Below are 12,451 nucleotides of genomic sequence, written 5' to 3'. Positions count from 1 at the left end.
CTTTACGTAATTAAATGCTCTTTTAAAAAAAAAAAATTCCAAGATCGAAGCGTTAAATTTGCATTAGGTTGAAGGGGCTTGGTATGTGACAGAATAATCTGCTTGATATAAAATGATTGAAATCACATTAAGTTCACCAAGTGAAACCACTACCAAAAAAAAAAAAAAAAAGGAGAGAGAGAGAGAGAATTCAATGAAAACAGTTCTTGTCACGCACAATTATCTCTCTATTGACAACCTTGAGATAAGTTTCAAAGCAGCATGACAGTCTTTACAAACATGAAGATTCTTCATGATCCTAATTGGCATTCCGGGTGGTATTTTCATCAACCCAAAAGCCGGTGCTAATTTTTCACTACAGCGATGTAGCAATTTCTCCTCCTTGCTTTTCTTCTACATCCAAAAGTACAATTGAAGTGTTTGGGAGAATTTTTTTTTTAAATAACAATAAATATTAAAAAATTTAGTTAATTGTCATATTTCAAAACAATTTTGAAAAATAACATCTCGAGTATCTAAAACTCGAGTTCCAGATGGAACTCGAGTTTTTAAGTCTCGATTTGGAGAAAAAAAATTGCGCTGAAAATCGAGTTTTAAAGACTCGATTTTCATAAATTGCAAAAAACGCCGCTATATGGCTTTAAAACGTCACTATAGGGATTAAAAACGCCACTATAGGGCACCCTAAACCTGGTACTTACAAAAATTTTTTGCAGGAAAATACCGCTATAGGGCTTTAAAACGTCACTGTAAGGCTTAAAAATGCCACTATAGGTGAAATTTTTTGCATAAAACTCGAGTCTTAAAGACTCGAGATCTATGTGGCATTTTCCCACTCAGAACGCGAGTCTTTAGCACTCGAGTTCTAATATGGATCTCGAGTTTTAAAAACTCGAGATGTTACTTTTCTAAATTCTTTCAAACCGTTCCTAACTTACTATTTTGAATCACCATCTGAATCTGTTCTGCACAAAACCTCGTGTTTGGGACAAATCCTTTTAGCTTTAATATTTGAAGTAGTTTTCCCCACGTCTGGAATATTTCCTCTGCTTGAGGGTGGGACTCATCCCCAGCAACAAACTCATGACCCCTCCATCTACTGTGATTGAACTCCACCCCAGGTGCTTTCTTCACACCATGATCTCTCATCAACCTTCTCATCTTTGCTATTTCTTCCCACCGTTCTGCTTCTGCATAAATGTTTGATAAAAACCACGTTGCATCCACCATTTAATGGATTCAGTTCCAAAAGGTGTTGGATTGCTTCTTTAGCCAGTTCAACATTTTTGTGAACTCTGCATCCACCAAGAAAAGCTCCCCACACAACCCCATTGGGTTTGATATAAATTCAAAGGCCTCTTGGAGAAGGCCTGCCCAACTAAATAGATCAACCATACAACCAAAATGATCCAACAATCCCATAATCTCGAGTAATGCTACGACCACAACTTCTACTACGACCACAACTTCTGCTACGACCACAACTTCTACTACAACTTTTGCCACAATTTGCTCACATGACAAGTCGTGAATGGTGGAGTAAAAGTGGTGGGTTCATATGGGTTCACAACTCTACTACTCACGACTTACCATGTGAGCAAATTGTAGCAAAAGTTGTGTTCCTGGCATTATTACTGCATAGTGACTTTTGAAAATTTGACACCCCTTATCTATCATTCCCATGTGGCAAGGCAACAAGCATGCAATAGTCCAATTAAGTTTACATCATTCGACTTCATGCCTATTTTAACCATCTTAGAAAAGAGTCCCAAAGCTTCCTCGGCTTTGTCCAAGCATTGTAAGAAATCATGGCTGACCATGATACAATTGTCCGTTCTTTCCTCTCATCAAAAACTCTACAAGCATCCACATTTGAGGTTTGTATGAAAATATAGAGAATTGGAGATGCCTTAGTTTATATCTTAGCAATTTTTAGGTTTGTATGAAAATAAAGAGAATTAGCACATTTGTATTAAGAAAATATGGTTATTTTTAAATTGGTTTTCTGCATTAGAATGACTAGAATGAAATTTATCCAAATTTTATCATCTTGCATTAAAAGAAAAATGGCTGCATATCAAAGACTACTACAAAATCAACAGTCTAATAAAGCATCATCAACTAAATAATAAGAGGGATACTCACGATTAGCGGCACCGTTAAGCCACCACATGCTAAATTCTATAATCTAACACCGATATAATATTAAAAAAAATAAAAGCGTAATATTTAATGTTACTAAATGCTAACATCATTGGCAATATCATCTTTTTTTTCTTTTTTCTTTTTTATTCTTTTTGCATTTTTCAATTAATTCAACCCTTCTCTTATTCTATCTTTCTTTTCTGCTTCTTCTTCTTCTCCATTTTTTTTTTTTTTCTCTTCCTCTCCCAGAAATTAAAACCAACTAATTGAATTCAAGTATGAACCATCCTCACGTTTTCTTTTTTTTTTTTTCTTAGCAACGTTTAACGCTTTCCCATTTCTTCCTTCCCTATTCTTATCTCAAGAGCAACAAGCTCTTTTACTTTCTTCAATTTTCTGAGCTAAGCTTGCAAGGTGTTTGTCAAAATGTCTGATTATAACCATCTCGTGACATGAGGGCTTTGAAAGTGTATTTCTGGGATTAAACTTGGAATATCTTTTCTGGTTTAGTCGGAGAGGTTATTAAGTTTTCGCTTTTGTACCTATTGGTTGAGTAACATTCTTCAATTTGTTCACGTTATTCTTCCTCTATCCTCACACCATCTGCTTCAGAAGCCTCATGCTTTCCCGCTGCTTCCATCAACGCCGTCCACGGCCACTCAAATCACCTTCCCTACAAAGGAATTTGAATTATATTTTTGGATGGTCATATGAATTTGGTGATGGCATGTGCTTCTTCTAAGCATTTCTATAGTGGTTGTTTTCGTTTTACTTTAATTTAATGAATAGCAAAATACATTGGGGTTAGTATCCTAGATCAGGACCAAGACTAGGGTGCTTAAGTATGATCAAATAGTTGCTTTATATGAAGTTTTCAAGAAATGCATCATTTTAATCTCCCTAAAAGTTCTTAGGCGATCAGATAAGGCGTCTGTGGGTTTTTCATGTGTTTTTCATCATGTGGTTGCAGGTGTTTGCTGTTCTTTCGTGGTTGAGCTAAAGCTTTTATATGAATTATTTTTGTGACATTGACCTGCAACAACGTTATATTTATGGTAGTAGTATTATAGTTTTTTGTATTTCAATATTCATATATATATTGAATTGTCAACCTTTAGGATTTGTCCTTGATTCTCTGGAAAAAGAAGATAATAATGATTTGATTCTCAATGTTTCGAACTTGAAGTTACCTATAAATAATAATAATTTTTTTTTTTTTCAAAACTTGAAGTTTCTTTATCTAGGGGGTCCTATTGCATCATCAAGTTTTAGTCTGTTGATATGCCGAATATAATGTCAGCATTGTGACCTTGAACATACTTTGATGCTTTGTCAGGTCACAAATACCCATTAGATATTGGATTCAAACCGATTGCATATAGTAAGAAGAGCATCCACTCAAATGGTACTTAACAACAAGAGGATAGAATAACTAGTTGCGTGCTGCTATTGGAAGTTATGTATCTGCCGATTCTTGAAATTTCTTCTAGAAAGAAGAAACCAATAATGATACTTGTAGGCATGTTTCATCTAAAAACAGCAAGGAGTGTTTTTGGAAGTGAATTTTGGGAAATATTCACTTATTTTTTCAATGCGCTTGTGTCATCACTATTGAACATGTATTTGATGAAGTGTCTCATTTGTAAAACTTGAGAGTAATAAGATTACTTTTTTTCTCTGAATAGAATGGTATGTTTATTTCTTTTTATTTTTGTTTTAATACAGGAGAGTTTCACTAACACAACCGGTAAGATAATGAAAACTTCAAAAGATAAAGTTTGTCAAAATCTATTTTATAAGTTGGTACTTACTCGCACATTGCGCAGGTTCACAACTGGTTACAATAGAATCACATCACATATTAACTAAATCAGCAACTCACCCTTTTACTCTGGAAAGGCTTAGCTCTGATCGTTACTGCTGTCATCATCATCATTGTCATCAAACCCCAATCTTGTGTTCAGGCCTATGAGAATACTCAAAATCTATATGTACAAAAGCTCGCTCAATTTCAGGGAGTTGCTCAAGTTTTTCTTGCAGCGACTCACCAATATCATGAGCTTTGTTCAAAAGCATGTCTTGTGGCAAAACTATGTCAACCTCCACAAAATAATTTGAACCAAAAGTGTATGCTCTTACTGTGTCAATGTGCTTGATATCTTCATGGTGGTTCCATATCAGATATGTTAGCTTTGCCAAAAATTCAGGCGGTGCTGTCCTTCCAATCAGTGCCCAGACATTCTCAATGACTATCTTCGTCCATGTATTCATTGTATATAGTGCTATCTGCATCACAGGTTCAACAAATCATTATGAAAAGATAGATTAAGACCAACTCCAAGAAGCCAATCACAAATAGTGGGCATTTCACTTAAAACATGAGAGATATAGAGTGAATGCCAATATTTGGACACGCAAAACATGGCTGCTAGTTATTTTGATAATTTTAGGAAAAGAAAAGAAACTAATGACTTGCAAAGTAGCTGAATTCAATTATCATTATTACTTTTGGATGAATAAAAACAACAAATGAACCCAATTATCGAAAGAATAGTAAACAAGAAGAGGAAAAAGGAGCTGCTTATGAACTCACCATAACAGCTCCAGTAGGATCAATCCACCAATAATATCGAATGGCCAAGATGGCTGCTGCCAAACCAATTGAATTAGTAATAACGTCGAAAAAATGATCTTGAGCATAGGCTCTAATGATATCATTTTTAAACCTTCGACAATAGACCACAAGCATAAACTTCACTATGGTTACACAGACCATTATCCCAATCATCCATTTCTCCTTCTCAGGATCCCTTTCAGGCTGGGTCTGTAATCAACACAAAAAACGAAAAACAATATTAAAGGACTCGCTGATACAGTAAATGACTACAGAAAATGAAAATTTAGAACAGTCATGTTCAAATTTTGCATCCACCAACTCAGAATGTGATCTAACAAGGATCTCATACATTTAGGTAGTAGCTTTTCACGAAGTACCAAGAACCAAGGTCACACTGAACCTCATACATTAAGAAGGGAGCTGATTTGAAATCCTTCTCAAAGCCAACTTTGATTAAAATATGTCTGTGTCTAGCCACGCTCACTGCCATCTACATCCTTAACTTAGATTGGAGCATGTGAAATAAAAACCGCATACCTTCGCCATGAATTGTCGACCAGACTCAAGCAGAATTTGTAATCCAAGAGTTGCCATTACCGAAGCAAAAACAATGATTCCCTGCAATCTCAAGCTAAATTAGTAAAACATTTGTTGCATTAAAGAATAAGTTGGGTCCACATCCCTTTAAGTCATAATCTCTCTTGAAACTAAACTCAAAATTCTATGCTCAAGAGTCAAAACCAATACTATTTATTCCCAAGAGTAGATTGTTTGATTACTTTTCCATTTGATCCCTGAAGTTTTTTATTCCTAAGACTATATTGTGTCTATTCAATGCAGTTTCTAATTAAATTTTTTTTCCCAAAATCAATGCTACTTGTTTATAAACTCAGTAGACCCTAAGCTCAACATTTCGATAACAAAATGAGAGCCTAAAGCATGGACCTGATGAAATATTTAGTCTTGTATTGCATTAACATCAAACTTCTTGTAATAGAATAAACTGTGGCATGACATCATGAAATGTCTATCTATTGCCTTTGCCTCTAGCATTTGTGGAATAAAACATAGCTGAGCCAATAGAAGCAATGATGGAATAGCATATCAGTTTATTTCTCTCACTGATTGCAGAAAGGATTGATGAAAACATGAAATAGAAAATAAAAACATAAAATCCGGACTTCTTTGGGGTTAACTTTTTTAATTAGTATAAGATGAATAATTTTCACTCCACCAACTTCTAAGCAACCAAATGATCCACAGATGCAACACAAACCAAGTACACATATGAATGCTGATTATCAGCTTCAACAACTTCAATCCATCAGAATCTGAGTTTTCAAAGAATTATTTGATTGGATGACTGACCACTGGCTGCATACGGTTTTTTCCAATTGGATAACGATACTGGTTTGGGTTTCTCATGGCATGGGCTGTGAACCACAATATAAACCCTGACAAGAGGTCTAAGAGTGAATCCAATGTTGAGGCAATAACCGCCAATGATCTGCTTTGAATAGAAACATAGAGTTTTGCCACAAAGAGCACAATGTTAGCTATGTTTGACAAATAGATAGCCATCCTCTCACTCTTCGCAAGCTGCTGCATCTCATCCTGAGAATAATAATTTGCAAAACGATTAACAATGAAAATAGTATGGGTTTTTCTTTTTCTTTTTGGTTTGTGTGTAAGTTGTTGTGTGGGGGGGGGGGGGGGGGGGGTGCTTGCTCACCAGGTGGTATATAATGGAAGATTGAACTTTTCATTAACTATTTCATATGGTCAAAAATGAGAAATTATTCTCCTACTTTGTTCCACAAGTTGTCATTCAAAATCATCAAGTTGAACACAACCAACCTCTGTTAGACTTCCAGGCATACCACCATTTTCAGCCATGGTCTCAATCTCAGTAAACCCTTCAAGGAGTCTTTCTTGTTTCTTATAATAATCAGAAACCTTTCTTCGTTTCCCTATACAGTCAAAAGTACCAACTTTCGCATTATGTTCATCACTAGTCATGAATAAGAAGGTAATTGAAAGCATTCAAAGTCATCAAATATTGATGTTTCATTTTCCAAAAGAACCTAATATCATTCAAGTATGTTAAAGAGTAACAATCCGTCGGATAATTATGCTATTAGAACTCCAAGCATAACATGAAAGGCCATATATATGTGAAGTCTATAGTTTCTTTATGTATCATCTCCAAAGAATGTGAAAGGAGTTATTCCTTAAAGCCTTATGACTCCATAATTCACAAATTTTAAGTGCAAGAATTATAAGATGTCCCTTGCTGGTAATTGAGAGTTTCCAAAAAGCATCTAACAAGAATAAATTCTCTTCAAAATTCAAGGCCAAAAGATCAATGGATTATATTTTTTCTCCAGCTATTAATTTCTTGTTTGGTTGTTGCGGTAACAAAGTTGGGATGTCAAATTCAACAATCAATTCATATCCATCAATAGAATGTCAATAATTGCCCCTTTTTTTCACAAAATAAAGTAACAAACCATTGGATCAATAACTCGGTTGAGTCAACTTAGTTGTTAAGCCCAAAATCAGATTATAAGCTTGAAAAAATAAAAATAGTAAAAAAAAAGCTTTGAAATTTGTAGAAAGAAATCAGTAACTTGGCCGAGTCAACTCAGTTACCCAGCTAAAAATCAAATTATACACCGAAAATAAAAGCACATCTTTGAAGGTTGTACTTTTTACAAAGAAATTAGTAACTCGTCTGAGTCAACTCAGTTATCAAGCCAACGTATGTGTAGTAACTCAGCTGAGTGAGTCAACTCAGATATGAAGCGCAAAATCAGATTACATATTTTACATTAACAAAGAACATCTGTGTCCTTTTTTATTTTTATGGTAAATAGTTCTTGAATCTTGCTAAGAAAAGAAAGATTTACGGAATTAAATAAAAAAAAAATTCATTCTAGTATTGGCATTTCCTGGTCATTATTAAACTGTAGGTGCATCATAACTTTAACATAATATCATATTATATAATATAATTCATGCTAACATCCGTACATACATATATATTGATAGATAAGGTTTTATCTTTATCTTTTTTTCTTTTTTCAAGTACCATTAAATTCAATTATATGGCTAATTGGTCAAAACAACCACATGATTGAGCTAAATTATATGAGTAAAGAATTGTGTATATGCAATATATGTATGTTCATGAAAGAATACTTACTTGGGGCATGAAGAAAGCTGCTGAGAGTGAAGAAACCATGCTGATGATCACCACCTCTACTTTCACTAAGTGCTGGAAACTCTCGCACACTCAGCCTCCAAGACCCAGATGACATTTCACTTCTCGATGCTGATTCAACATCTTGTGGCACCAAATTCTCTCTTCTGCTCTCATGGGTCACTTCCATGATGAGCTCTCTCTCTCTCAAACAAGACTGTGTGGCCTTCTATGTTGAGCTTGAGCTTTTGCTAATGAAAAGCTGAAAACATAAACATGGCAAAGTCTTTGATAAATAATATATTATGTATAACAAGATCTAGTACTTTTCCGTACCACTAATAAGTCTTCACTGCAAAGACTCAGAATTTCTAAAGAAATGGACTGGATGGATCATAATAAAAGAAAAGAATAGCATAAAAGAGAGAGGAATAAGACTATAAAGTTAAAGTTATCACAGTTGTTTGTTGACATCTTCGAACTTGCAAAGAAATTTCCTAGAACAATTAATGCAAAGCTAAAAGCAACTTCCACGTATAAAGGTTTGGGTGCATAATAGAGTTTTTCCTTTCGGTAGGTCGAGTTCATATCTTGACTCGTATACATATTAATATTGCTATCATAGCTTCCTAGGGGCGAAGAAAAACCGGATTCTTTTAAGGGTGAGGGAAGTTTGTACGAAGCATAGCGGGAAAGGTGGATCAACCAAAACATGCATTTTATTTTTCAACAAATTTTCTCACATACTTTTTAATGTATTTCGATAATTTCATACATATGATATACCATTTTTTTTTTAAATAAAAAAGAAAATAATTTTGGAAAAAAAAAAAAAAAACATTAAGAACCATAAAAAAAAATGAGAAATTATAATATGACTATAAGGAAAAAAAAAAAAATCTAACTTTTGAGAAGATGCAAAAACCAAACAATTTGACATGAAAGAAAGGCATACGAAAAAAGAAAAAGAAAAAGAAAAGATGATTTACAAAACATAATATGTTCTCCATTCTCTTTGTTATATCAACACCCATAATATATAAACATGATTAATCTATTTTTTAAATCCTAGAGTTTAGGCGTTTTCAATCAAATCAAGAAAACAAAAATATTACTGAGGTTGATCAAAAAAATATTCTTCATTCTTTTAAAAAATTAATTTCAAAAAGAGAGAGAGAGAGAGGGAGAGGAGAAGGAACCAATATTATCAATAACATTAAGGATCTCTAGGTATAGTGGTTTAAGAATAAGTTGACTATACTTCTTGGGATGCTTAACACTAAGGGTGTCCACAAGTTAATTAGGTTTATGCCCAACCTGCAACCAACTTGACCAAATAGGGTGGAGAAACTTCAAACCTGCCATCGGTCGAAGAGAGAATCAAATCAAACTGGTAAAAACCGTCAACAGCGAAGAAACAACTAAAAATATCTTCAAATCCAATAGATGTTTCACTTAATCTTGTGAAATCTCATCAAATCTGATGAGATCTCCACCAAATTTTTAGCATACCAACTTAAGCTTAAAGTTTAAGTAAGTAAAGTTTAATTAAGTATGCTAAAAATTAATATTTTAGTTTCTATTTTAAAATAATAAAAGTAATTAATTAAAAAGAAACCTTGCTTGTATATGTATTATTAAGAAAAAAAATTGGTGGGGGTGTCTCATAGTGGCTTTGTCTTTACATATGTATTGTTGATTTTTTTTTTTTTTCAAGTTTACAAATTGATATATATGATGTGGGGACGAGAGAATACTAAAAGTACAATCAATTTTATTTTATTATTAAAAGTTAATATTAATTAAGTTTTATATGACAATTGTTTTTTCTTTATTATTTTTGTAAGGACTCAATTTGTAACAATTCCAAATTGGTGTTGGGTTCGAACATTGAAGGCCTAAACAATAAATTTTGTAGACAGTGGGCTGAAAGGCTAGGCCTTGGTCACCGGACAGTGGTTAGTCATGGTGTTTATGGTGGACGCCCAAAGGTGAACTAAGTTTGTCCATGGACCTTCTCCATTGAGCTTAATGTTCTTATTATTCCTTTCACTTTTTGGGTACAATTGTTTCAGCCCCCTCTTTTTTGGCGCATGAATCCTTACATTATATAGCCCTTCTCAGTTGATCCTGACCTTCCATCTGTCGATCAGGCAGGTAACTACTCAAGTGTCTGTCCCATTAGCTACCTCCCCCTACTTTCTGTTAGTTGCAATAACTGAAACCACACTATTCAAGGGTCTTTTCCTATCAATGTGGCCAGTTGGCGCATTCAATGCGAAGGTGACGTCTTTTCCTTGAACCACTTCCACACTGTACCCCCATGCGAGTCCCATTCTACTCGCCTTTTCTTTTGGGAGCGCTTTGGAAGTTGCCTTTGATGACGTGTCGTTCTTCCCTTTTAGGCCTTGGGATGCCGAGGACAGGGTCATCCTCGGCTGCACCTCTAGGCTATTTGGACTTTCGCTACTTGTCCTTGACAACTACTCTTCTCGGCGCAGGCCTTGGGCCCTAACGGAAAGTGGGCCGGGATCACAAATTCTCTAGCCCCACAATAGCCCCTCAAAATCCTGCTATCCGGTCCCTCGAACGGAGAGGAGGGTTTTAGTGACGTCGGGCCTATGTCACGGCTTGCCAAGCCTCGTCCTTCATCAACGCCAGTGCCTCTTCATTTGCTTGGGACATGCTCTTGGTTATGAGATATTCCCTTAGCTTTACTCACGCCGCGTTCTTACCATTTCGGTGCACGAGACGCATCTTTAATAAGTTCCCTTTACAAGGTGATGCAAATCCAATGGTTGAAGACGGCATTGGGAGTTGGTGGGACTTATCTCATTTGTAGCTTTTCTTAGAGATTTGTACAAAGTAAATGCCACCAGGCTTGTCCCCCATATAAGAAGCGCGGTGGGAGGTCATTTTCTTTATTCACAGACCCTTTAAGCCTTCCAAATCCCTAACTTTCCAGTTGTGACTGAGCCCTAGGGAGTGATATGGTCAAGTCTGGGATGAGGGCAAAGGGACCACACCCTCTTCAGAAGCATTGGATTTCCCCGAGACTCGAGATGGCCCGGTCAGGACAAGGGAGACAAAGACTCAAGACACTTCTTCCTCTTGCCAAGGCAAGAAAGGAGCCTCTTCTTCCTTCAGCCAAAATCCGAAGCAAGTGGAGGTCGCATCAGATTTTTGGTACGACAGCACTGAGGTTTCTCATCGTCAGTACCATCCGCTCTCTCTTGAGTGCTGCTAATATGATACCTGCTTGATTGCAGTCAGAGCTGGTACGGGGGTCAGGCTCAACTGCTTCTTCCTCTCTTCCATCACTAAGGCCACTTAGGTGCCTTCGCTTCTTCTTCTCTTCCATCACTGGTGCCACCCAGGTGCCTCTGCTTCTTCTTCTCTTCCATCACTGGTGCCATCCTGACGCGCTTAGTTGCTGTTAGGGCAAAATTTTGAAGGATTTATCATTTCCCTGTATTCTTTTTCTTTTTGCTTTTCTTTTTACTTCTGTATTTAGCTTCTGGTATAGGCTTGTTTAAGCCCTTTATTATACGCTGTACTACTTCTTTGTCTAATAAAAGATGACTTTATCTCATTTTGCGTGTTCTTTCATTTCTTCCATAATTATTTTGTGAATGGATGTGTTGGCATTCTTTTTTTTTTTTTTTTTAAACAATACTTAGGGCCGAAACCCTTGTTAACAAAAAGCTATCACTTTGAACTTATTAAAACTGACAGACACAATAATGCCGACTTGAAGTAGGTTAGCCATATGAGACTGACCGAAATAACCGCTGAATGCTCTGTATTGCATATGAGGTGATCACCCGAGGATGGGTCACCTAAAATGAACCATCTGAGAGGATCGCCGAGCACTAGGAGGCTTTGCCACGTTCCTGACAGTATTCATAGCCCCTATAGGTTTGAGTCCGATTGGTTTCCCTATAGGTTTGAGTCTGAAGAACATGCAATAACTTGGTTCTGTCCAAAACTTATAGTTTTTGCTTAAGGTAGTTGGTTTCCCCATAGGTTTGAGTCCGAGGACCATGCAATACTTTAATTCTATCCAACACTTATAGTTTTTGTTTAAAGTAGTTGGTTTCTCCATAAGTTTGAGTCCGAGGACCATACAAGACCTTGGTTCTGTCCAAAACTTGTAGTTTCTTAAAGTAGTTGGTTTTCCCATAGGTTTGAGTCCGAGGACCATACAAGACCTTGGTTCTGTCCAAAACTTATATTTTCTTTAAAGTAGTTGATTTCCCCCATAGGTTTGAGTCTGAGAACCATACAAGACCTTAGTTCTATCCAAAACTTATAGTTTCTCTTTAAGTAGTTGGTTTCCCCATAGGTTTGAGTCTGAAAACCATGCAAGACCTTGGTTTTCTCCAAAACTTATAGCTTTTCTCAAAGTAGTTGGTTTCCCCACAGGTTTGAGTCCGAGGACCATACAAGACCTTAGTTCTGTCCAAAACTTATAGTTTCTTAAAGTA

The 12,451-nt window shown here is 35.9% G+C and overlaps 2 protein-coding genes across 3 annotated transcripts in view; both read right to left on the bottom strand.

The window, feature by feature from the left end:
- Nucleotides 1–12,451, bottom strand: part of LOC115983275 (metal tolerance protein 10-like) — a 98,509-nt gene that overhangs the window by 68,234 nt on the left and 17,824 nt on the right. The gene's annotated exons all lie outside the window — the stretch shown is intronic.
- LOC115983276 (metal tolerance protein 10-like) lies at nucleotides 3,861–8,560 on the bottom strand. 2 transcript variants are annotated; one of them, XM_031105925.1, is made up of 7 exons: nucleotides 8,423–8,560; nucleotides 7,968–8,226; nucleotides 6,620–6,732; nucleotides 6,131–6,376; nucleotides 5,300–5,380; nucleotides 4,739–4,969; nucleotides 3,861–4,431 (listed from the first exon to the last, which is right to left on the bottom strand). In XM_031105925.1, exons 2-7 carry the CDS (start codon nucleotides 8,152–8,154, stop codon nucleotides 4,087–4,089), a joined length of 1,203 nt encoding a protein of 400 aa, XP_030961785.1. In that variant the 5' UTR covers nucleotides 8,155–8,226; nucleotides 8,423–8,560; the 3' UTR covers nucleotides 3,861–4,086. The 2 variants fall into 2 exon arrangements, with proteins under 2 accessions (XP_030961785.1, XP_030961786.1); XM_031105926.1 differs by having other exon boundaries at nucleotides 8,437–8,560.

Source organism: Quercus lobata, chromosome 4, assembly GCF_001633185.2.
Source record: "Quercus lobata isolate SW786 chromosome 4, ValleyOak3.0 Primary Assembly, whole genome shotgun sequence".
Taxonomy (NCBI): domain Eukaryota; kingdom Viridiplantae; phylum Streptophyta; class Magnoliopsida; order Fagales; family Fagaceae; genus Quercus; species Quercus lobata.
The sequence above is the reverse complement of the archived record's forward strand: the minus strand, read 5'-3'. Positions and strand labels throughout refer to the sequence as shown.